The following is a 22946-nucleotide window of genomic DNA, read 5'->3' on the forward strand; positions in this document are numbered from 1 at the left end:
CTCTTTGTCAGAGTGCAATCAGAAAAAGCCTGCAATGGACTGTAGAGGAATCCAGCTCTAACAAATATATTCCAGAGCTCCTTGGCAGCCAGACTGGGAACCGTTCCAAGAAGCTCTGGCTGGTACCAGTATGTGCTTTCTCCCAGTTTCCAATGACTCCTCCTTTTTGTTTTAGTATTCTTTCTAGTGGGTTTCTCCCCGCACTTCTCTTTCTTCTCCTCCTCTTCCTCCTTCCCCCCTCCCCTTTTCTCCCACCCATAACTCCCCGATTGCACACAGAAAGAATAAGAAACAGTTCACAACTCCTGGATCAGGAAGCCTGTTGCCTACTGACCCACTGGCTGTGACTGGCACTAAGGGCGCCTGCGCACGTTTGCTTTCTGTGTGGATGTGAGCTTTTCAGTGATTGCCAGCGTCAGTGTCTGTAAAGTCCACTAAGCTTTCAGCAGATGGTAGGCTTTGTTAGTAGAACACACACACATAGGGTCATTGCTGGGGGGATATTTAAAGTAATACAGTAGTGAGGACATAAGGCGTGGCTTGCTCGGGAAGCAGGGTAACAGGAAAGTAAAGAACATGGGTGTTAGAGCCTGATGGAGTTAGTTTAAAAGCCATTCACACCCCTTACTAGTTCTCTTATTTTCAGCAAGTTACTCCAGTCCTGTTTCCTCAACTTTAAAATGGTAGTAATGATGGTACCTACCTCCCAAGGGTACCTTGAAGATCAGATGAGATGATGTGTGCAAAGCAGTTGGCCCAGTGTCTGCTCCTCAATTTATACCCAATAGAAATTATTTCTTTGGAATTTTTATAATTTTCTTGACCTCTTTCATGGATTATCATAATAGTCAGTACTTGAGGGGCACTAAACAAAGGGAGGTGTTGAGACTCCGAATAGAAGGGTGTAAATAAACCAGGACCTAAAATTATATAGGAAAAGAAGAGGTTGTGACATCTTTTCTAAATGGAGATATGTTTGTGTTTTGTAAAACCCTCACATGGCTCCTTAGGCTTAACTAGTAAATAGAAACTTGATATGACTTCAAGACTTCTAAGGACCTGACCTCAGCAGAGTTTTCTAGAAATTCTAGAATTTTCTAGAATCTCCTCTTACACCTTATAATCCAACTACACCACTGAGCACTCCATGCCTCTGTGCCTCAGTATAAATTCTGCTGTCCTGTGTTCCTGGCACACTCGGGTTCATATTCTAAAACTCAGCTTGACCACTGCCTTTTCTAGGAACGCTTGCTTGACAAAGTTCCCTGTTGCGTCCCCTTTCTCATGCTGTTCGATACTTTGTTCTATTATGTTCTTTTCCTATCATCTTGTGATGTTTTGTTTACACATGCACTTCCCCGGTAGTCTCTAAGCTTATCTTCTCAATTCTCAGTAGCCACTGTATCTCCCCTTCCCCTCTCACCCTCTTTTTGCCAAACCAAACCTTTCGCCGTCTCCCTGCACCTGCCAGGTCTTTCCCTCCCCCTCTGCCTTTGCACCTGCTTTATCCTGTGTCCGACAAATTTTTCTCATGTTACTTTACTTAATAGATTACGGACCTCTTTTCAAGATGAAGACAAGTATCAATTCTTTGAATTTTTTCCTAAGTATTCCGTTTATAGTTAGCCCTCCCAGCCCCCAGCTTTCCATTCATAATCTGCAGTGGTACCTGATTGTCATTACTTAATAGATTACGGACCTCTTTTCAAGATGAAGACAAGTATCAATTCTTTGAATTTTTTCCTAAGTATTCCGTTTATAGTTAGCCCTCCCAGCCCCCAGCTTTCCATTCATAATCTGCAGTGGTACCTGATTGTCATCTGGGGCCTGTTTATGTGTCTGACTCCCCTCCTGGACTAGAAGCTCCTTGCAGACAGCAGCGGTGTCTCCCTAGTTTCTGTTCCTATTGTGCACAATAGCATTGTTTTTGCTCTTAGAGGATGTTAAAGAAATGTTTGTTGAATGAATCATTGGTACTTGCTTTAATTGCCTTTTGGTGGCCTGATAGTAGGCTTCTCAGTAGATCTGGTTTGGTAAGGGTCTAGAGCTCTTAGTGTTATTTAAACTGTTTGAGGGGGGTGGTACATAGAACATATCTTCTTTTCCACGTCTACTTGGCTCTTATATGAGGGTTTCTTGGCATAAAAATCTTTGTTGTAGAAATGATCATAAGCTCTTCTGAAGGTTTCCTTTTCTATTTGTTTTATTACCTGATTGACTTTTGGAAGCTTGAGAATTTCTGGAACTTAATGGCAGTAGAGATTCCGACATGAAATAAGCAGTGACTTTCTCTGACTCAGTGAAATGCCCCTAAGTCCATTTCATCATCCACGGGTCCCCTTCCCCCCTCCCTGCTTTTCTTCAGTTTTAATAAAGTGAGTGCATCTGGAGTTTTTTAAGTTGTTGACTGTCTTCTTGGCTTTTGTGGTTCTAATTCCACTTCCTGTCAGCCCTGGGATTTTGTGTGCTTCGTTAACCTCCTCCCATCAGATACGATTTTGTATACGTGTGTATATTTGTGAGTCTCTCTGGCTCCCGCTGACTCCTGCTAACTTCCCCTGGGGTTTAGGTTACAAGGAGTAAACTGGGTTTGTTTTTTTCTTTCTTTCTTTCTTATTTGTTTTAGAGTAAACAGGAATTGAGAGCTTCCCAGAATAATTTGGCTTGCACAGAGCATTGGTGTTTTTAGTGGAAGCCAGTAGTCCAGTGATGGGGTTCCCTATATTCTTTTGGTTGTGGTTTCACCCGTACACATTATGGGTCTTGGCCAGGAGCGTTCTATCACTATCTAAGCGTTTCTGTCCTTATGATTTCTTTCCCACTCTACCATCTGTAATGTCCGACTATGCTTTTCAGTACTTCCAGTATTCTGTTCATTTGTTTATCTATGCATTTAGTTTATTTTCAGTCCCTGTATAGATTATAAGTGTTGTTCCTCTCAAGCTGGATTTTACATGGGATGATATATACATACACCTGCATTGTATTATTGGCATTTAAATGTAGACTTAGGAACCTTCACGGATTACCTGAAACTTAGCCATGTAATGCCTTCTCATAGATTTGTACATCTGGAAAGGACCCCAGAGAATAATTAGTCCATAGAGGACTGAGAAACGAAGACCGTTTTCTGAGGTTCCAGAGCTCGTGTGTGGTAGGGCCCACATGAAGGAGATCCGGCCTGGAGGGCAGGGGCCCACAAGATGGTTGGCTGTCAGGTCATCTTGATCATTGCACTCTTGATTTATAGAGTTTTTGATGCCTCTCCCAAGAAAATAGATTTCTGGCACTCTAATTTTTACTGCCTTCAAGATTATAAAAATACGGTACCATGTGAAATATATGTGTAAACAGCAACCCTTCGAATATGCTTAGGAAATTGGCATGGTGACATAACTGGCAATGAGAACGGCTTTTTTGACCAGTTGGAGAAAAACAGCCAAGAGCAACAGGATGTTAGCTGTCCTTTACAGATGCTGCTGCTGACAGCAGTTTTATCTGTGTGTGTGAGGATGGCTGAAGTAACAGGCTATGATCCTGGTCCTCTCCGGCTTGGGATCCTCTGAGCCAGCTGTCCTGCCACTTGTAGAGGTGATGAGGCTGACCTTCTTTAGGTCAGAGGCCAGTGACGTCTTTGCTCGGGACAATCCGTGCTCAGTACACCTCTCTCTCTTGAATGAATGCCAGTTTTGCCTTCCATTGCTCTTGTTCTAGACCATTTCATAAGGTAAGCTGACATTCTCAAAGGGTGGGTGTCCATAAATATTCGCTGAAGCAACGAAAGTGGGCAGCATACATTCCCCAATTATGTAAACTACTTGACCATCACCAACAAAAGTCAGCAAATATTTCACTTTTCTTTCTTTCTTCTTTTTTAAACAGTTCACTTTTCGAGAGAGTCTCCTTTCTGCTTTATCCCATGCTCCTATTTAGGTGGGAAGGGAAGTTTACTGTAGAAGGGGCTTGGGAGGAAGTACCTACTGTTTGTCAAGCACTTTTCATTGGTTATTCCCTTTAGCCCTCTTAAGAGTTTTGTTGGTATTTATTACCCATGTTTTATAGCAAGGAGAAAGGATTCAGAAAGGTTAAATAGTCTGTCCTAGGTCATGCAGTTAACAAATGGCAAAGCCAAGTTGGGGAGCCAGGTCTCTCTGGCTCTTTCTCCACTCACATAAAGACGCGTTCTGAAGAGTCCGACCACTTTTGGCATGCCCCATCTCCTGGATTCTCCTCCTGCTCTCCTGTAACTAGATCTCAGGAAAAACGATATCATTCTGTCTAGCAGATCAGGCCTGAAAAAAGGCACTCTGTTCGGCTGTAATCAACAGTACCGAGTCCTAGATACTCCTTTCCAATCTACCTTTACATATGGTAGCCAGACACCATATTGATGTATTGGACTAGTTAACAAATTGGCTCTGGGCTTTTTCTTTTATTTAGCTCATTTTCCTGTGGGATCTTGATCTGCTTTTTTCCAACTTCTCCTTCTGGACCCCAGATAAAGACTTCCTCCTTAGGTTTTCAACTCAAATGCAAAGCCAAGGTAAAAAGAATTTCCTTTATACAACAGCATTTGACTGACAGTGCGCACTGGCTAATGTCAGCACTTTCCACTGCCTCAGGATTACAGCTGCAGCTGGGGCTTTGTTTCTGGGGAGGGCTAGTGGACTGATTCCACAATTAGTGCTGTGACATGTTTAGTAACCTGTTAGGCATTGGACACGTTATTATTTTCCCTCGCAAATTTTTTTTCCCTCGCGTCCTAGGCCACCCTTTATCAAGTTTTTTTTTTTTTTAAATAGGTCTTATACGTAAAAATCTTAATGAGACTCTCTCTTATTGTCTTTATGGTTACTAGCTTTATTATAAATATTTCAAGTCTTGTCCCAGGGTTATTTTGGGGGAGTAGCTACATATTACTTTGTGTCTTTTGAAAATTGTATTTTTCACTTAATTTGTTTTCTCTTTTCCTTCTCTTTTCTTTTCCTTCCTTTTAGTGTTTCTTGATTGCTTCCTATGTGCTTTTTATGATGCAGGCGGCCTGCAGTATAACGATGTATGAGACATGGCCCTACCCTCCAGTGGTGGGGAGGAGCAGACATGAAATGATAAATGACAGTACAGGTAGTAGAGTGACTCGGGTACTCTTGGAATACACGAGACCTACCAGCGATGCCTAGGGGAAGCCAGGGAAAGCTATTTCTAACAGAGGGACTATGACGTGCCCAGTGCAGTGTGCAGACACAGTGTGACATTTTTCTGAAGTAGGAAGCTCATTGTGACTAGATAGAGCTTGCATGGGAGGGGGTGGCAGGAGATGACGTTATGGAAGTAGATCGGGGCCTGATTATAGAGGACTGACACGTTTAAATTCATCCTGTAGACAACAGACAGCCACTGGAGTTTTTTGAGCAGGAGAGCAATAAGATTATTATTATTTTCTTCCATTTTTATCAGGATTTGACCCAGAGCTTGGTAGGACAGAATTACAACAAAGAGAATACTGTACAACATGACTAATTTAAAATCCTGCAGGAGCCAACCTGACATCAAGTGTCTGTTGTTGGGCCAGTTCACAGCCAGTCTCTATCTGACTATTAGATTTATGTCTTAGAAATTCTGGTGGCCGTGTGGAGAATGGACTGCAGTGGGGAGAGACTAGTCCTAGGGAAACGAATGGGGAGGTAAGAAGTATGCAGCAATAATATAGACTTAGCACGTGATCCAGCAATCCCACTTGTAGCTGTTTACCCAAGAAAAGTAATATATGTTCACACAAATACCTGTACATGAAGGTTTATAGCAACTTTATTCGTAATCGTCAAAAATTGGAAGCAACCCAATGTCCATGACCTGTTGAATGGATGAACAAGTTGTCTTATATCCATAACATGGAATAAAAGGAATGAACTACACTACTGAAAAACAGTTACATAGATAAATCTCAAAAGCACAATGCTAAGTGAAAGAAGCTACTCTCAGAGGCTAATACTGTATGATTTCATTTATTTGACTTTCTGGAAAAGGTAGAGATTAGATCAATGATTGCTGGTGGGATGGGGCGTGAGAATTGACTCTAAGGGGCATGGGGAGTGTCTGTGATAGAATTGTTCTATATCTTAATTGTGGTGGTGATTAAACAACTATGTACGTTTGTCTAAACTCATCAAACTACAATTTAAAAGGGTGAATTTTGTTGTATGTAAATTATACAGTAATTTTATTCTCTCAATAAACTTGTTTTAAAACAAGAAACAATGATAGGTGGATGAATCTCAGAAATGCTAAATGAGAGAACCAGACTCAAGAGAGTGTATACTGGAAGCTCCCATTTATATAACATTCTAGAATGGACAAAATGAATCTATGGTGAAAGAAATAAGAATAGTGATTATCTGGGGGTGTGATGAGGGGAAGCAGGCTATTTACCAGGAAGGGGCATGAGGGATCTTTCTGGGATGATGGAAATGTGCTCCTGGGTTGATATGAATGTGGATTACATGGATGCCTCCAGTTATCTTGCCTGATCAAATTGTGCACTTAAGATCTGTCCCTTTCATTATATATGAATTATAGCTCAAAAGGGAATATAGAAGACTGGATTAAAGAGAATTATAGAAGAGATCTGGTAATGTGTAGGATTTGGGAGGTGATGAAGAGAGTGCTTCTAGCTTTGGAGACTGGTGGATGGGATTACCGTTTTCCAAGGTGAAGAATAATGGGAAGCCAAACAGGTTTGGGGGAAAGATAACAAGTTATGTTCTGTTGAGGTTGAGTACTCATGGGATATCCTAGTGAAGTTGTCTAGAAGGCAATTGGAGTTATGGATTTGGTGTCCAGAAGACACTTGACTAAAGATAGAGATTTGAATGTCATCATCATAATATTAATTGCAGCCATGAGAATACATGAGATCACCCAAGAAGAGAAGTAGAATTGAGAAGGAAAGAGCCCTGAGGATGCCACCCTGAGCAAACCTACCAGTGACTAGCTTGGCAGAAGAGAAGGAGTGAAAGGAGGAGGAGAATCAGAAGAGAGCAGTGTCCTGGAACCAAGGGAGAAGAAGGTTCCAATAAGTAAGGGGTGGTCAACAGTTTCAGATGCTTGGTCGTCTTCAGTGATCACAGCGAGAATAGTCACTGACTTAGAGAATGGGCACAGAAGCAAATTCTTACGGGTTGGGGAATGAGTAGGCATTAAGAAGGTTAAGGCAGCTAAGTGTAGATTGCTTTTTCAGGAAGCCGCTTTTAAGAAATAGGGAGATAAGGGTACCAGTGTAAAGTAGAGGTGGAGCCAGGCTTCTTCTCGCTTAGTCACTAGAATATTTTCAAGTTTGTTTTGATTTGGCTGGGGGCTGAAGGAAATACATCCATGAAAGAAAATTTTCCTAAGGAAACATTGTTGAACAAGGTGGTAGCAACAGCCCTTTGAAAATACTTGCTCTTCTGTCATGATGAGGGCAACACGGAGGAACAAAGAAAGTAGCTCTCAGAACGGGAGAAACCTCCCTTGCCTGCACCCTTTAGTGACAGGAACACTGGTAGATCTCATCCCGGATACCGAGTTTTTGAAATTCTAGACACTGCTGCCAAAACACACAGTATTAAAGGTGAAGTTTAATATTCTCAGTACAACCTACTTTTTACCTTTTAAAATCTTGAATGTCCATGGAAAAGACCAGTCGTAAGTTAAAAGGGTCATTACAAGGATTTTTGTAGCCTGTCAAGGGTCCAAATTATTTTTCTTAAGCTGAATTGATTATTTTAAAGAGATAAACCTGATACAAATGCTATTTTTTCATACCACTTACCATTGCCCCCCACCCCCACCCCTTCCAGTTCCAGCCTCCGAGAGGAGCTGGGCTTTGCACTGGGTTGTAACGCTATCCCGAACTCAGCCCACTTTAGATGGTTGTGGATCCAAGCCTTGTGCACGTACAGGTACAGTCAGAGCCCAAACTGATTTTGAGATTCTTAGCATTGACGGGTTTCATGCACCTGAGTAAAAATTTTGTTGGCACTGTAAAGGGTGTTTTCTCTCTTTGGGTTATTTTTTATTTTTCTTCCCAGAATGTTAGTTCTTAGCCTTTCAGCTGAGATTCTTGGAATTTGCCTCTTAATTTGGGAAATAGTCAAATAACTATGTTGGCTGTTGAACGCAAGGTGTTTAAATAATGGGGCTCATTGGTTGTCATTCTGTTTTCAGTTTGTCTTGATTTGTGGTTGATTCTGCAAATCTGGTCACTGTGTGCATCAAGCATTATTCTTGCCCTGTTCCTTGTACTATTATTATTAATAATATTACCATTTTGTGAAACAGTTCAGTCCTGTGCTCTTGCTTGTGTAATGTTGACATGGACTTGGAGATTTTGAAAGTAAGTTTTCCTTTTTAAATGCCTTATTTAGTGCTATATCACAAAAGATTTTTTTTTCAGATTAAGAGGGGAATATTCTGTGGGATGATTGAAGATTAGGTAAAATATTCAGAAGAATGTATGGCCATAAAAGTTGTGAATTTGTTACCTAAAAGAGATAGGTGAAGGAGCTTTCTTTTCTTTACATTTTAAAGTACAGATAATTGGTTTTTGTGTAGTTACATGAAGGTAAATCCCATCTCAGACTCTCTTTTAGTTTGTGATTATTTTTGCTAATTAAATTGAATCCTAAATAAGTACCATGGAAGCAAGTTGATTCATGACAACTTTTCCTGAGAGAAGAACTTGAATACGATTGTCTACTCAGTGTTGCACAAATAGGAATTTTGGATATAACATTGAGCATACAAGTGGTTGACAGATGGTGATTAATAGAGAAGATAAAGGAAATGACAGGATGCTAAAGAAATACCAGAGACAGAAATGAATTTCCCCCAGTTACACAGTGAATAAATGATAGAGTCATGAGAAGGATCCAAGTCTCTAGATTCCCCTTCTAGGATTCTTGGTCGCATATCAGACCTCCTCTTCAGAAGACAGTCTTTGGCACCACCCTTCTAGAAACTTACATTTACTTTTCTGTGTTTTTGAGAGGATTGAAAAATGGGAGAATCCTCCTTGAAGTAAAGACCATTTACTTACTGTTTCAAAATGAGTTTCTGGAAGATACCTGGTTGTGTTCTGTAGGTATGAGCTGTGGCCTGTGACCTCTGGTTGAACTGTAAGGAAGCTCGTCTTTTCTCTTGGAAAGAGGATGTAGATAGTTTATTTGAGGGACACGGAGTGGGAAGTTTGAGAATGAGGGAGGCTTCTGAAAGTCAGATATATTTGATCTATGTATACCAAAGATGACTGTGGGAGAGGGTCTCATTAATGATAAGAGTCAAGGTTACCAGCTGAGGTTCCAAAGTTAGTGTCATATTACCCCTGCATCCTGGGAAAAAGCCTGCTTATGGTCTTAGATTGCTCTTTGCAACAGTTGAGGAGCTAAGGAAGAATCAGTAAAGAATCCAGAAACCATGGAGATTTTGGTCTCTTGCTCCTTCCCTTTTTCAGTGATATTAGTAGTGCAGGATGGCTTGTCACAGTTCTGCTCTGTCTGCCACGGGCTCCCTCCTTTCTCCTCTGTCTTTCTATGTTGGGCCATTCTACTTTATTTTCTGTCTTCAAAGGGAAATTGAAACCATAGGAGGGGGGAGGGAGAATAAATATATTTTACACTTAGATATCTTCTTGACCCAGACTGCAAAGGCAAGATCTTGGTTTAGGAAAATGCAATGGAAGGGCCCCAGGGAGATTCCTCCAGTAGATTTTTCTGTTTTCAGAAGATGGTGGGATAATCCAGAACAAACCCAAGCAGCTTTGTTGTTGGATGCACTTGTTGCATTCCCGTTACCAACATTTTTTTTTTTTTTAACCATATGCACAGCAGAATCATGCTAACTTTTAGAGGTCAGGTCACTTTCTGTGTAGAACTCAGGAATGTCAATAGAGTGGATGATAAAAACAGTGGAATTGTATAACAGTGTTATCTCATTATCTCTAGCGTTTGATTAATTTCTCTTGAACTTGAAAGATTCTCTGCTTCTACTTCCACTCATTACTTATACTCACCAAATTTCTAGGCCCCTTGTGGAAGTTGATTGGATACAGTCTTCCAGATTTTTGTTCAGCTGTAACACAGAAAGTGATCTTGTGTATTGTGTTATGTTGTATTTCTAGAACTCTATGGCTTTGATGTGCTCATAGATTCTACTCTGAAGCCATGGTTGTTGGAAGTAAATCTCTCCCCTTCTTTGGCCTGGTAAGTAGTCTGTTCCATCAACTAGAAAAGGACAAGCCTTCAATGAGTAGCACTAAAACACTTTTTTTTAAAGTCATTTCTCTTGGCACTAGATTTTTAACCCTAGTTATTAGATAGAAATGACTAGAATTTCTAAATTTGAGGGACTTGTGACATGTGGTTAACTTCCAGATGGTAACCATGAATCCCTATCTTACTAGTCAGTTTGTGATCTATGATAACTGTCTTCTTGAGTTCCTACAGGATGCTTCTTGTGTTCATTTTTATTTCCAGTTCTCTCTCTCTCTCTCTCTTTTTAACTTTGTAGGTGTTCTGCTAAGGCTAAAGAAATACATGAGGTATCATATTTCCTTTATTACTAAAGGTTTATACAGGCTCAAATCCACATATACTGTAAAGGTATAGAGCTGGGCCTAGGGTAGTATATATAATATTTGGTCCTTTTACCCTTTCCATATTCTGGCATGCATCTAAGATTAGAGTCTAAAAACTTCAGACAATCTTAAAAAAAATTTTTTTTAACCTATCTCTTGTTTAGAAGAAGTAAAGAAACATATTTTTCAATACCAGAAGGGATTGTGCTTATATCTGCAGCTGTAGCCAGAGTTCCTATTAGCCATATACTTCTCTAAACAGCTAGAGAACCCTAGAGATTTATGCTAGAGACCACCCAGTGGCTGCATTTTTAAGGATGAAAAATGTTGGCAAAATGCCAAGTAATCAAATAAAGACAGATTGACTGCTTCATGGGGTGGGAGTTCAGCTTAACCCCAATAGTAAGGTATAGAGCTAGATATCACAGAGATGCTTCAGATGTTGGGCTACTCTTTTGTTAAGTCAGCTCTTTGGAGTTTGCCCAGCCAGGTGCATCATACGATGTTAGAGATCCCCAGAATGATGCAGTGGTCCAGCAGCCAAAGTAATCTGGTTCATGGAGGAACACCTCAACACCAAAGCCAACATGACAGTCACTGCCACAGGGAGGCTTCCAGCTTTCAGTTCATGTTTCTGTTTCCATGTGGGTTCCTGCTGCATCATCTGGTGATATTTTGGTATAACCTGTATTTTTTTTGCCCTCATTCACAAACCTAAAAGCTTAAGAAGATTGATTTAGAACAGAAAATGAGGCCTTAAAGAAAGTGCAAAGAAGACCAGAGTTTCTTCTCTTGTGTGTGAATGTGATTTGACTATTGTAGCAGTAAAAAATAATTTGAATGGTGGACACACTCATAAAAGAGCATATTAAAAGTCTAAGCCTCTAAAATCCACAGTGATAATGAAGCAATATTCTTGACTTGTACACAGTTTGAATTGCACAAGACCTTCTGGAATAAAAAGATTGCATGTCAGGGAATCAGCTTTGGTGCTCGACCTGCCCCACAGAGGATGAGTTTAACAGTGGGCTTTTATTTCTAGTATTTTTGCCCAGATTTCTTTTTCCTTTTCCATGGATTCGATGTGCTTTATGTGTTGCTTCTCATCGACATTTGGAAGCCCTGCTGTATTGAGGCCCATTAGGGGTAGTTATTCTGTTAATCTATAACTATCGATTGTCCTTGCTTTCTCTCTTCTACTAGTGATGCACCCCTGGACCTAAAGATTAAAGCCAGTATGATTTCAGACATGTTCACTGTCGTAGGTGAGTAGTAGTGTTTGCTGAAGACTCACATAAAAGTTAACCAGAGCATCCATTTTGTCAGGCTGGTCTCGAGGTGTTGCCAACTGGCAGTTCCTAAGCCATGCTGAATGTTTTGTACTGAAAAATTATATTTTCAGGCAAGTGTTTATATGTTTCTACTCCCCCTGGCTCCATCCTGTCCTGAGGCTGAACCACAACTAGGGCTGAGACCTAATTCCTGGGGCACTGGCTGAAGAAGCTTTGTTACAGAGGAGGCCGGCTGTATTTCCACTAGGCCGTCTCTGCTGGTGTCAACATGGCCCTGCCTGTAATAGTTAGAACTGAAGGCAGCTCAACGACGAAATCCCTTTTTGAGTAGATAAGCCAAAACTCTGAAGTGGAGATGGGCAGTCGGGTGGGTATATTGTGGGTTTGTTGTTGTTTCCTAAGTTCTCTAAAAAGGCATGACAGAATATGTTTGAAATGAGCTAGTACTTGGTGTACCAGCAAATGCTGTAAAACTGAGCCACTCTAGTCTCCCTGGATGGGAATTTGCTTCTTTTCAGGAAGTCAGTGAACTGAGGGCACACCTAATTTCTTAAGCCATAGATAACCCGAGAAGCCCACTTTGAAAGGTGCCAGGAGACCGCCTTCAGCTGTTCCAGAAGTAGATCTTGTATGACAGGACAGGACCCCTCACCTGCTTTTGGGTTCACCCAGTAAAAACAACATTACCAGTCACCCTCTAGGAGGCCACTTTAAAATAACTTGTTTTTATAAAGAACTGTGTATTTTTAAATGGTGGTTTGTATTTTTACTCTGACGTTCATCAAAAATCCACATCTCTTTTTCAATCAGAATCAGCTCCCCAACAAGAAAGGTTGATTTATCTGCATATTTTCCATTCTTGTGCTGTCCAGTTTTGGTGGTTTGAAGTTCGAGTGGAGTTGTGTGTCTGAGAGAGCCATGCCTAATCCTCCTGAGGATGGATCTCTGTAATATTTATGACCGTGAAACTGAGTTTGTATATCTAAAAGAAAAGGTACAGCTAAACCTGCTAATTTCTTAGAAAATGGCGGGTTTTAATGTTTGCCATTCCCCATTCAGGATTTGTGTGCCAGGACCCTGCCCAGAGGGCATCAACCCGGCCAATTTATCCCACCTTTGAGTCTTCCAGGAGAAACCCTTTCCAAAAACCTCAGGTAAGCAAATTCAGCAGCAGGGACCCCAACGAGGCTTAGTGGCAAGGTAGCTGATGTAAATAAGTGAGCTGAAGCACTATGCATATGACGCCACTTAGAGCAGGAGAATTTGGGGATCATTCCAGACGGGAGGCCGTTATATTCAGCTGTGGCTGTTAGCATATGCTTTCAATGCTTTCAAACCAACTTATTCTCGGCTTTATGTTTTCCTTTTCTTTTGCCTTCTTTTTTCATTATCTGTCCTTTTTTCTTTTTAAAATCACCTGTTTTTTCCCTCAAATTGATATGCTCATAAACAAGGCACAGAGAGGGAGCCTACAAATGCCTAGTCATTACTCTGCTACATTCTTTTTGATCTTCAGGCTAGCTTTGTAAAGAAGATGCTTGATTGAAATAATATCTTCTCTATAAGCGCTCAGTGATTGTGAGGTGTTAATTGAGGTTAAATGAGATAAATGCCTATAGACTCCTGTGCGTGTCTGAAACGTCACTTATCAAGCGTTGCTCCGGTCTTTGTGTCCTCTGCATTTGTGTTCCAGTTAAACCAATCAGCTCATCGTTCTGCCTGCTCATTCCATCATCTAATCCATCCCTGCCTGTCTAGACCTGGCTAGTTTCCACTTGTGTTTTTTCCCTTAATATTTCTTCTTATCTAAAAGGTCTCTTTTCCTGCTCTCTTCCCATCTAGATTGATGACCTTGCCTGCTCAGAAGTTTGGAGATCGTTTCCTATTAAATCCATCCCATTCTGTCATGACCTTTATTTTTTATTTCAATATGATGTACTTGTTCTCTAGCGCATGGTTTCGGCATTCATCGATTTGTTGCTTTGAAATTGTCCAGTGTCCCTCCGCTAGACTGTAAGCTCTTTGAAGGCCGAAATAGCTGCTGCTTCCCCCTCCTCCCCTTTCTGTTTCTTCTCCCCTCCATTGATTCCTCCTCCACTTCCCCTTCTCCTGCCACCGCTCATTCTCCTTTTTTCCTTTAGCTTGCTGGTCTCATTTCGAGTAGTGCTGTATCTGTCTGCCAAGCTCCTCACTCTCACTTACACAGTTATACTTCTAGCTTTTCATTAGAACAGGGTCTGCAAACTCAAATGCCTAGAGGGGCTGCAGGCAGACAATGGGAATGAGTAAGAGGGCCAGCCAGGTACAATACAGCTGAGAGGGACACGGCTGTGCCAGACCGGAGCCTGTGCCGCATATTGAAAAGGGGCAGCTGTTTGCTGCCGCTCAAGCTGATCATTGCCATACGTGTTGTCAGACCTTCCCACTGTCAAGAGAAATCAGAAGTCTTATTTTAAATATTGCCAACTGGTCCAGTTAAAGAAAAAATACTTTGCAGACCAAGCATAACATGTCTTTGAGCTAGATGCAGTCTGTGACCACCTGCTCTAGGACTGTCCCCTGTTAGTATTCGAGTTGCAATGTGGGACAGGGTGTCCTGGATTTTAAGGGGTACTGTTATCTTGGATTCGAAGGAAAGCCAGGCAGCAAGGTGGTTCTTGATCAGTACATCATCACAGATTAAAGGGTTTTCTTTAATTTTTAATAAGAAAAAGTAGGGGATTATTCTCGGTGTACTAGCAAAGCTGAATTTAGGCCATTACATTCCTTTGCAGACGGTTTCCTGCAGTATCTGTGGCAGGAGCCACAGGATCGTGTGTAAAGGATTGTGAATGTTGCTGTGCAGCTTTCACAGAGTTTCGGCCACGTTTACTCTGGGGTAGCTGTGTGTCAATCTTGGTTGAATTGACCCCTTCTCTTAGCCTGCCTCTCAGCCTTTATTGGCCCCTCTTTGCAAATTGTAGAGAATCTGTCTGCCATTTGTTTTGCTAACTGGTAGGTCGTGGCATGACTTCATCCATAAGCTGCCTATAGGACACTTTTATTTAAAGGCTGAAGAAATTGTAGATTAACTCTGTGTATTCTGGAACAAATTTATCAGGTGGAGTAGTTGACTTCTGGATATGACAGTAGGATTGTGTGCTCCTGCTGAGAAGACGAAACTGGGGCAGATACACCGTAGAAGAAAGCGGTGTGAAGCGTAATAAATGCTCTGGTCTTACAAGCACAAAGTGTGGGGCTCTTGCTTTTGTTTTCTGCTAGGAGATCATCTCCTTTGTGAGATCATAGACGTAGGAGTTGGAAAACCTCGGTATGGTAGGAGAAGATAAGGCTTTATTCCATTTTTCTGTCTTTTATAGCGTCCAGTGTCTGCACAGTTTCAGTCCTCAGATGCCAAACTGGTAAGTTCTGGATCATTTGGAGACTTTATTCAGATTCTTATTTCCAGCCCCCAAATGGAAAGCCTTTTAGCTTTGCTCTTTCACAGTCTGTGTTTGACGCACCTGCTTTTTGAACTTCAATAGCATATAGAGTAAGTGAAAATGGATGCACAGAGGTCTTTCCAGGTATAGAATACAAGAGTAGAGGCCGCAGGAATTTGTGAATCCTCTTTTTTCCTGGTAGTGATCACGCTGTGAAGGAGGCAGTTGGATTTAGTGGCGTATCTGTCGCTTTGACCAGAATATTCCAGGAAGGAAATATAGTTCACAGACACCCTTTCTTTCCTTCAGATGTCTTATGAAAGGTACTATTGTCAGTAGCTTCATATTGGAAACATTTTCGCACGGGGTATTGGGCTGCATTTGATTGTACATATTTCTCATACGTAGTGATTTGCAGTTTTATGCATCTTAGAACCTCGGCCATAATAAGTGTCTGAGATGCTACCTTTAAAAAAAAACTCAGAATATTTTATCTCCAGCTCCCAATGAACAGTATTTGTCCTCCTACTGTCCTTGTTAGGTGTATTTGAGATTAACTGTCATTTTCTTCTATGAAGATCTTTGTTTTCTTTTAAACATCTTGTTGAAGTGATTGGGTAGCAGTGAGGGTGCTGGTCCTGCTAGTTGATGCTTTGAAATGAGGGCTCTAGATGTTTCAGACGTACGTGTGCCCCTGCAACTAGTAGTTCTTCAGCAGGAAGCTCCAGGATATTTATTTTGGCCTTTGTACTCTCTCCTACAGTTGGCGGACAGCTTGGGAGCTTGAATTGTAACCCTCGTAGCTACTGTTTTTGACAAAGTGCTTTACATGGTTTATATGAGCCCAAGAAATGAAAAAAAGGTTTGCTGGTTGTCTTGTCTAGTGTTTGGTAAATGGTTAATGTGGTTCCATAATACAGGTTTTCGTGTTTAGTTGGTAGAATTAGAAACTGTAACGTTTAGTGTTTTATGTTTAGCAGGTACCTAGGTGTGCTAGCTGTTCTCCGTGGCAAAGAAACAGAAAACAAACAACAAAGCCCCAAAGCTGTTGGCTTCAAAGAGCTTACATTCTGAATACCTTTCAGGGATATCTACTCTTACTTCAGGAGAACGTTAAAAATGCTTAATTCATAATCTTCTGAATTTAATTCCAAAGTAGTGTCTTTGATATGTAATTCTAATCTTAACTTCCCTTCACCCGTTTTAATCGCTTCATCTGTCTAGCTCCAGTGGCTCGAATGGCCGTAGACTGCAATTCGTCTGTGGCCGAGCAAGGCCTCTCCCTCACGGTTGTGTAGTTGCACACTGCTCAGGTGACACAAAGTCTTTCTAGCTTTATTTGCCAACTTTATACGCGTGGAATTCTTTAACTCTTCTTGTTCTTTACAGTGTTCTACTTGGCCGCCGACTTTCCGTTAATGAAATGTTCTCAACTCCGTGGTAGTTTTGTCAGAGCTAAGTTAAAAGTGAAAACAAGTTCTCTGCTCTGTCCCTGGACGCTTCGTCAAGTTTTCTTTTTCTGTTGCTGTCAGATGGTGCAGTCACAGTTCTTTGCCTGTTGTCTGACTCTTCCTTTTTAATCCATTATTTCTATCTACATTTCTTGCTTCCCTTGAATGCCTGCTGTTCAAATTTCCCACTCATTAGAAATCACTTCTCAGGGTCCCAAGGCAGATGGCATGGTTTTGTGGAAAGCACACAGACTTTAGAGTCAGATAACCCTGGGTTCAAAGTTGCTCTGCCAGTAACTAACTAGCTGCTAGACTTTGGGCGAGTTCCCTTGCGTCTCTGAGGCTCACTACCCACATCTGTGAAATGAAGATAATACATATGTGGAGGTATGGTGCGAAAGAAACGATAAGGCATAGGTAAATATTTGGGATAGTTCTGGACACATAGTTTACCTTGGACACATAGGTCCCCTTCACACTTTTGGGTCCTGTTGGTTTTCCTTTTACGCATTTGATGGCAGGTATTGGGAGTTGTTTCGATATCTGTGGCCATTCTTTTCACATTTGCTGTCATCTACAAATGCAAATTAGTTACTTAGTATTATCTTTTTATTTATCCATCCTCCTAGACATCAGTGAAGATTCTAAGTAATGCTCAATCAATACCCATTCTGAAAATCACTTCCTAACTTGATTCACTGCTATTTATCCTACATTACATCTTTTAACTCTTCAGTTTTTGTTGGTGTGTTTTCTTCATTATATTATGACCCTAAGCCCCAATTAGAGATATAATTAGAATAAAAATTTTATGAAATTTGTATAAATGCTTTTGTAAAACCCAAAGACATTAAATGTATTTGCTCTATTCCACCTTTTTTTGTAATTTTGTCCTAAAAATAAACATTTTAAAGCATGTTTTAAAATAAAGCAGTCTCCGTACTTACTCTTCATGAGCTCAGTAAACTCTAAATGTTTACGGATTTTTTTTTTCTTTTAATATTTGTTCCATTATTTTGCTAGGGATTCAAGTTAGACATACCAGGAGGTAATCACCAGAAGCACACTTCTTACATTTTTGAAGATTGGTACCTCAGTTGTTTTTTTCTAATCCTCTGGTACCGCCTCAGTTCTTCATGGTTTTTCAAACATAATTGTAAGTGGTTTTGGTAAGTTTTTGTTTTGTTTTGTTTTTTTTAAAACCAATTTCCTTAATAACAAGATGCATGTCTCTCAGACCTGCTGACTTATATTTATTCCAAATCTCCAGATGTCGCATATCTCTTTTTGACTGTAACACAAGTCTACTTACTACTTTTTTATTTCCCTCCCCTGATTTCAAAGTATACTTCTGGTTATCAATTATATTTAGACCTTCTCCATTAGCCATTTTTTGTTTATTTCCCACCTAGATTTATTCATTTGTGGTCCGTTTTGTTCCTTTGATTTCATTTGATGGCATTAATTCATTTTGCTTTTTAAACTGGATTCTACCTTTTATTTTCTAGGTAACAAGATGCGTCACATACAAATCAAGCTGTTTCTAGTTCATTTGTTTCTAACACAGAATTCCAAACTTTGCAAAACCACATTAGGGCATTTTTGTTCTTCAGATGTGTTCTCTGTCAAACAGGTTTTATTCTTGCCCCTCAGTGATAGTATATTTGATGATACCTCACCTTTTTCATAGTCTGTGTTTTGTTCAGTTCTCATTGCTGGTACCTGCCAGTTTTCTTTAAGCTGAGAATCATTTTTCTGATTCAACATCTGTTTTTTACTACTTTTAGTGGAGACAGGTGTTTCCTCATCTCAGTGATTCTCAGTCAGTTCTTCCCTAGTAGTAAAGGTTCAATGTGTAAAGGTTTCTTCTCTGCAGATATTTCTAAATCATAAGTTGTACTAATGATAATTTTACATCTCTGATGCATGTTGCATGGCAGAATTCTGACCTAGGCAGTAGTTTGGCAGTTTAAAATCTGTCTGAGCACTCAGTAGTTAAAATCCTGTGTCATCTAGACAGAGGCAGTGGTTCTCTCTAAATTCAGAAGAACTTTATTTCCTTAGTGCAGTCAGTCAGTCCCCTGCACTGATATGCATGAGATCAAAACCACAGAATGGCTTGCACTTGGAGTGTTTTGCTCTTGTTTTTGGCAGTCCTGATGGTCTTCCAAATCAGTCTCAACCCCCCCCCCCCATTTTTTTTTTTTTTTTTTTTTGCTTTGCTTTTAATCTCCAGGTATGTCTTCTTGGCACTCATAAGCATTTCTATCTCCTTTCTTTCTTTTTTCTTTGCTATCCTTTTCCTCTGCCTTTTCTCTCACCTGTGTCTATAGTTCAGGCCACATTTCTTAATAGTTTATTTCATTAACAGATGTTGGTAGGATTCAACCAGTGGTCTATGACAGTAATGCTCTGTTGTACCTATGTAGACACATGTCTGTGTAGTCCAGCACAACAGATATTATGCTGATAAAGACAATTCTCTCTGATCTCAAATTTATTGAAAAGCTGAGATTGGCGAAATACTTCTGACTTTCCAGTCTGTTATTTTTCAGCAGCTTCCCTGAAGACACAGAAGACCTGGGTGGATTTTGGAGAGGCATTTGAGATACATAGATGTCCGTAGCTACAACTTTTCATATCTCTCTCCCTCTTAGCCTTTTTAATAGTTTAGTTTGAGGTAAATAGGTGAAGAGATAAAAGGAGTTTCTAGCCATCTTTTTTTCCTCTGGAAGTAGCATTGACCTTTTTCTTCGCAGCCTGGTGATATTTGTGGCAATAAAAGAGTAAAGCCGTCAGCTTATGGAAGTTCACAGCTGGAGCGCTCACCTAACAAACACCATTACCCCTCAGCCCCTTCCATTTTCAAACCTCCTGAAGACCCCAGCCAGGAGCACCTCCTGAATTCCTCCATGCCTCACCCAGACAGCCCAGATAGCGCACAAGTAGCTAGAGTTAGAACTGTGGGCTGTACATAACAAAGGAGCGTTTGTGAACCTGTATGGGAGACAACTTTTTGAAAGTGACTTGGGAGAGAAGACAGAATATTGGGGATGTCAGTTCAGTGTTTCCAGGAGCAGGTTTAGATTAGTAGAGGAAGGTTGCAACATCACTGTAATCTCAGTCTCTGAAAGTCAGGAATATTGTTCCATCTCAGAGCAATTCCACAAGATGAAAATTAGGTCCTAAAAAAACAAAACAAAACAAAAAGAAAAAAAAAAAGAAAATTACAAAACCAGTAATAAAAAAACAGACAAGAAAATGAACAACAAAAACTAAAGAAAGACAAAAAGCAAAAAAAATTTTTTTTAAACAAAAATTGGGGGTGCCAATTAGATGTTATTCAATAGTGATTTGATCCATGTTCTTGTAAATATGACCATGCATTTCTTTCTTTTTTTATTTTTTAGAGATTTATTTTATTTTAATGAAAGAGAGAGCATGAGCACAAGCGGGAGGGGGAGAGGGAGAATCTCAGTGAGACTCTGCATTGAGTGTGGAGCCTGATAGGAGGCTTGATCTCATGACCCTGAGATTGCAACCTGAGCCAAAACCAAGAGTCAGATGCTTAATTGACTGTGCCACCCAGGCGCCCCAATCATGCATTTCTTAAAACTATTCTAATAGCTAATAACTATTTCCTAAAATATTTTTATTACTGACCTTTAATACAGATTTTACCTTATCAACATTTTTAAGTAAGTTTTTCTATTCTAAAATGCTTAATCTTTATTGTATCATTTAAATGAGTGCTTACTTCATATTCTCTCTTACATAATTTCAGAGGACGTTAAGGTACTCGTAAATAGTGTGAGTGATAAGGCAACTTGACCTTGGATAAGGCACTTGACGGCCAGTAGCTTTCTGATCAGAGCCATGTCATCACATGTGAAATAAAGTATTTTTAGCCAATGATAAGTAGTGTATGAAATGAGAAAAGTCCTTAAAGCATCCAGTTAATATTTTGGCTTTTTAGTACTAAATTATCACTAAGTAAGCATTCACACTTTAAAAATTGTTTGAAAAGATCATATTACTTACATGATTCCCTTCCTAAATCTTTAAACTTTCCTCTTGATTCTCCTTTCATCCCAACATGTACTGCTTGATGCATTCCCAGAGATTGGAAAGGAATTAAATTTTCCCCCCAAATCCTCTGCAAAGTTTAGTTCTACTAACCATGATTAATCTGCGTGTCAGCACATTCATTCATTTATTTCTTCATCAAGTATTTATCGATCTCTTACTCCAAGTACTGTTCTGGGTGCTGAAGATACCACCGGCAAAGCTAAACAAGTAAAAGTCGCTGCCTTATGTATACATGTCGTCCTTGATCGGGTTTCTTGAAGTCCAGCGCCTACAGTGTTTCCTTTGGTCACAGCTCTTTTCTGTGTCACTGATGACTCTTACCTCAATTTCCACCCTCCCCACACCCGAGTTCTAAAACATCTCATGGCCCAATTTTCACCTGTGACATAGTAGATTGTTCCTTGGTTTTCTGTTTTATGTCTCATTTCTCCTAAGTCTCCTTCCCCACTGCTAAAAAAGAATATTGTTATTTACTGAAATAAATACACATTTAATCTTATATGGCATTTATTTTCAGACTTCTTCCATGTCTTTGAAAATGTCAAATGTATTCTAAAACCAGGATTAGGAATACGTACTGGATTAGAAAGTCATGTAGACATCCTTCTTGTTTTTCTGCTTGTTTCCCTCTCAACCCCATCGTGTTTTCCTTCTATTCTGTTTTCTCTTCTTGCCTTTGAGTCTACTAGCTTTCATTTATTTCCCAGGGTTTCAGGCTAAGAGAGTAATTACAGAAAATGGGCTTTGGATTTGAGCTTATCCATATTAGGGAAGATTATGATGTTGAGGGACTGAATAGAGAGAAATGAAAAAGATGATGAAAACATTTTGTTTGTTTCTGTTTTTCCTTCTCCTTAGCGTTCCCGTCCACTGTCTGCCAGTGATGCGGAAATGAAAAACCTTGTGGGCTCAGCCCGAGAGAAGGTGCCGGGGAAGTTAGGTGGTTCTGTGCTTGGTCTGTCAATGGAGGAGGTAAAGATAACTCCATTTCAGGCCTTTGTGGGCTAATAACACAGGGTTCAGTGAAAATTAGTGAGTGATTTATAATGTTCATGACCAACTCATATCTTACATTGAAAAGAGAAAGATTCAAGATGGGAGAAACTTGTTCTCAGAAAACAACATTTAAGTGGAATTAATTTCTCCCTTCATGCTTCTTTCATATTCATGGGTTGTAACTCTCTTCCTCTGCCCTATAAACACATGGATTGCAGTTTTCAAAATGGGTACTTACTTGATTTTCTCTTTCTCTATATAGATCAAAGTTTTACGGAGAGTGAAGGAAGAAAATGATCGGAGAGGTGGATTTATTCGCATATTCCCTACATCAGAAACATGGGAAATATATGGGTGAGGTGACTACCTTTTTTTTTTTAAATCTGTGCCTTAGGTCCACAGAATTGGGTTAATTGTGACACAGTGTTGTCATTGCTTCCCATGTGTGGTGTGAATATTACCAAACCCAATAACTAGAGCATTAACAGTAATTTAATCTACCTGTGCATTAATCTTTTTAAAAAAATCCCCCATCTCCTTTGTAATAGCCCCTTAACCCAGGGTTAGACACTTTTAAAAATTTTATGGTCGTCGTTACCTTGATTTGAAAATAAAGTAAGTTATAATAAGTTATGGTACCATTTTACATTTTACCAAAAGTGTATGAGAGTTCTGGTTGCTCCTCATCTTTATCAATACTTTGTATTGTCAGGCTTTTTAATATTAGGCATTCTAGTGGGCATGTAGTGTATCTCTCTGGTTTTAATTATTCGCTGATGAATAATGATATTGAGACTTCATGTGCTATTGGCCATTTATGTTCTTTTTTTCCATTTTAAATTTATGATTTTTATTTTTCTGTTACTGTGTTATATATAAAGGACTCTTGATACAAGTCCTTTCTCAGATATTTATATTAAGAATATTAATATTTTCTCCAGGCCTGTGGGTAGCTTTTTCATTTCTTTTTTTTTTTTTTAAGACTTTATTTATTTATTTGAGAGAGAGAGTGTGCATGAGTGGGGGGAGGGGCAGAGGAAAAGGGAGAGGGAGAGGCAGACTCCCCACTGAGTGCAGAGCCCTA

At 40.0% G+C, this 22946-nt stretch overlaps 1 protein-coding gene across 19 annotated transcripts in view; it reads left to right on the forward strand.

Moving 5' to 3' along the window:
• Nucleotides 1–22946, forward strand: part of TTLL5 (tubulin tyrosine ligase like 5) — a 276284-nt gene that overhangs the window by 54989 nt on the left and 198349 nt on the right. For 17 of the 19 annotated variants that reach the window (XR_015721823.1, XM_045807764.2, XM_045807766.2 and 14 more), the window contains 6 exons: nt 10157–10238; nt 11816–11877; nt 12964–13058; nt 15264–15305; nt 21725–21838; nt 22125–22216. Coding sequence is in view for 18 of the 19 variants with exons in the window: in XM_045807764.2 (XP_045663720.2) it covers nt 10157–10238; nt 11816–11877; nt 12964–13058; nt 15264–15305; nt 21725–21838; nt 22125–22216 (487 nt within the window). In the remaining variant the exon portion in view is untranslated. The remainder of the gene's footprint in view (nt 1–10156; nt 10239–11815; nt 11878–12963; nt 13059–15263; nt 15306–21724; nt 21839–22124; nt 22217–22946) is intronic. The other 2 variants (XM_045807769.2, XM_045807771.2) reach the window with 1 other exon arrangement.

Source organism: Ursus americanus, chromosome 26, assembly GCF_024610735.1.
Source record: "Ursus americanus isolate L20-20 chromosome 26, mUrsAme1.1.p, whole genome shotgun sequence".
Lineage (NCBI taxonomy): Eukaryota > Metazoa > Chordata > Mammalia > Carnivora > Ursidae > Ursus > Ursus americanus.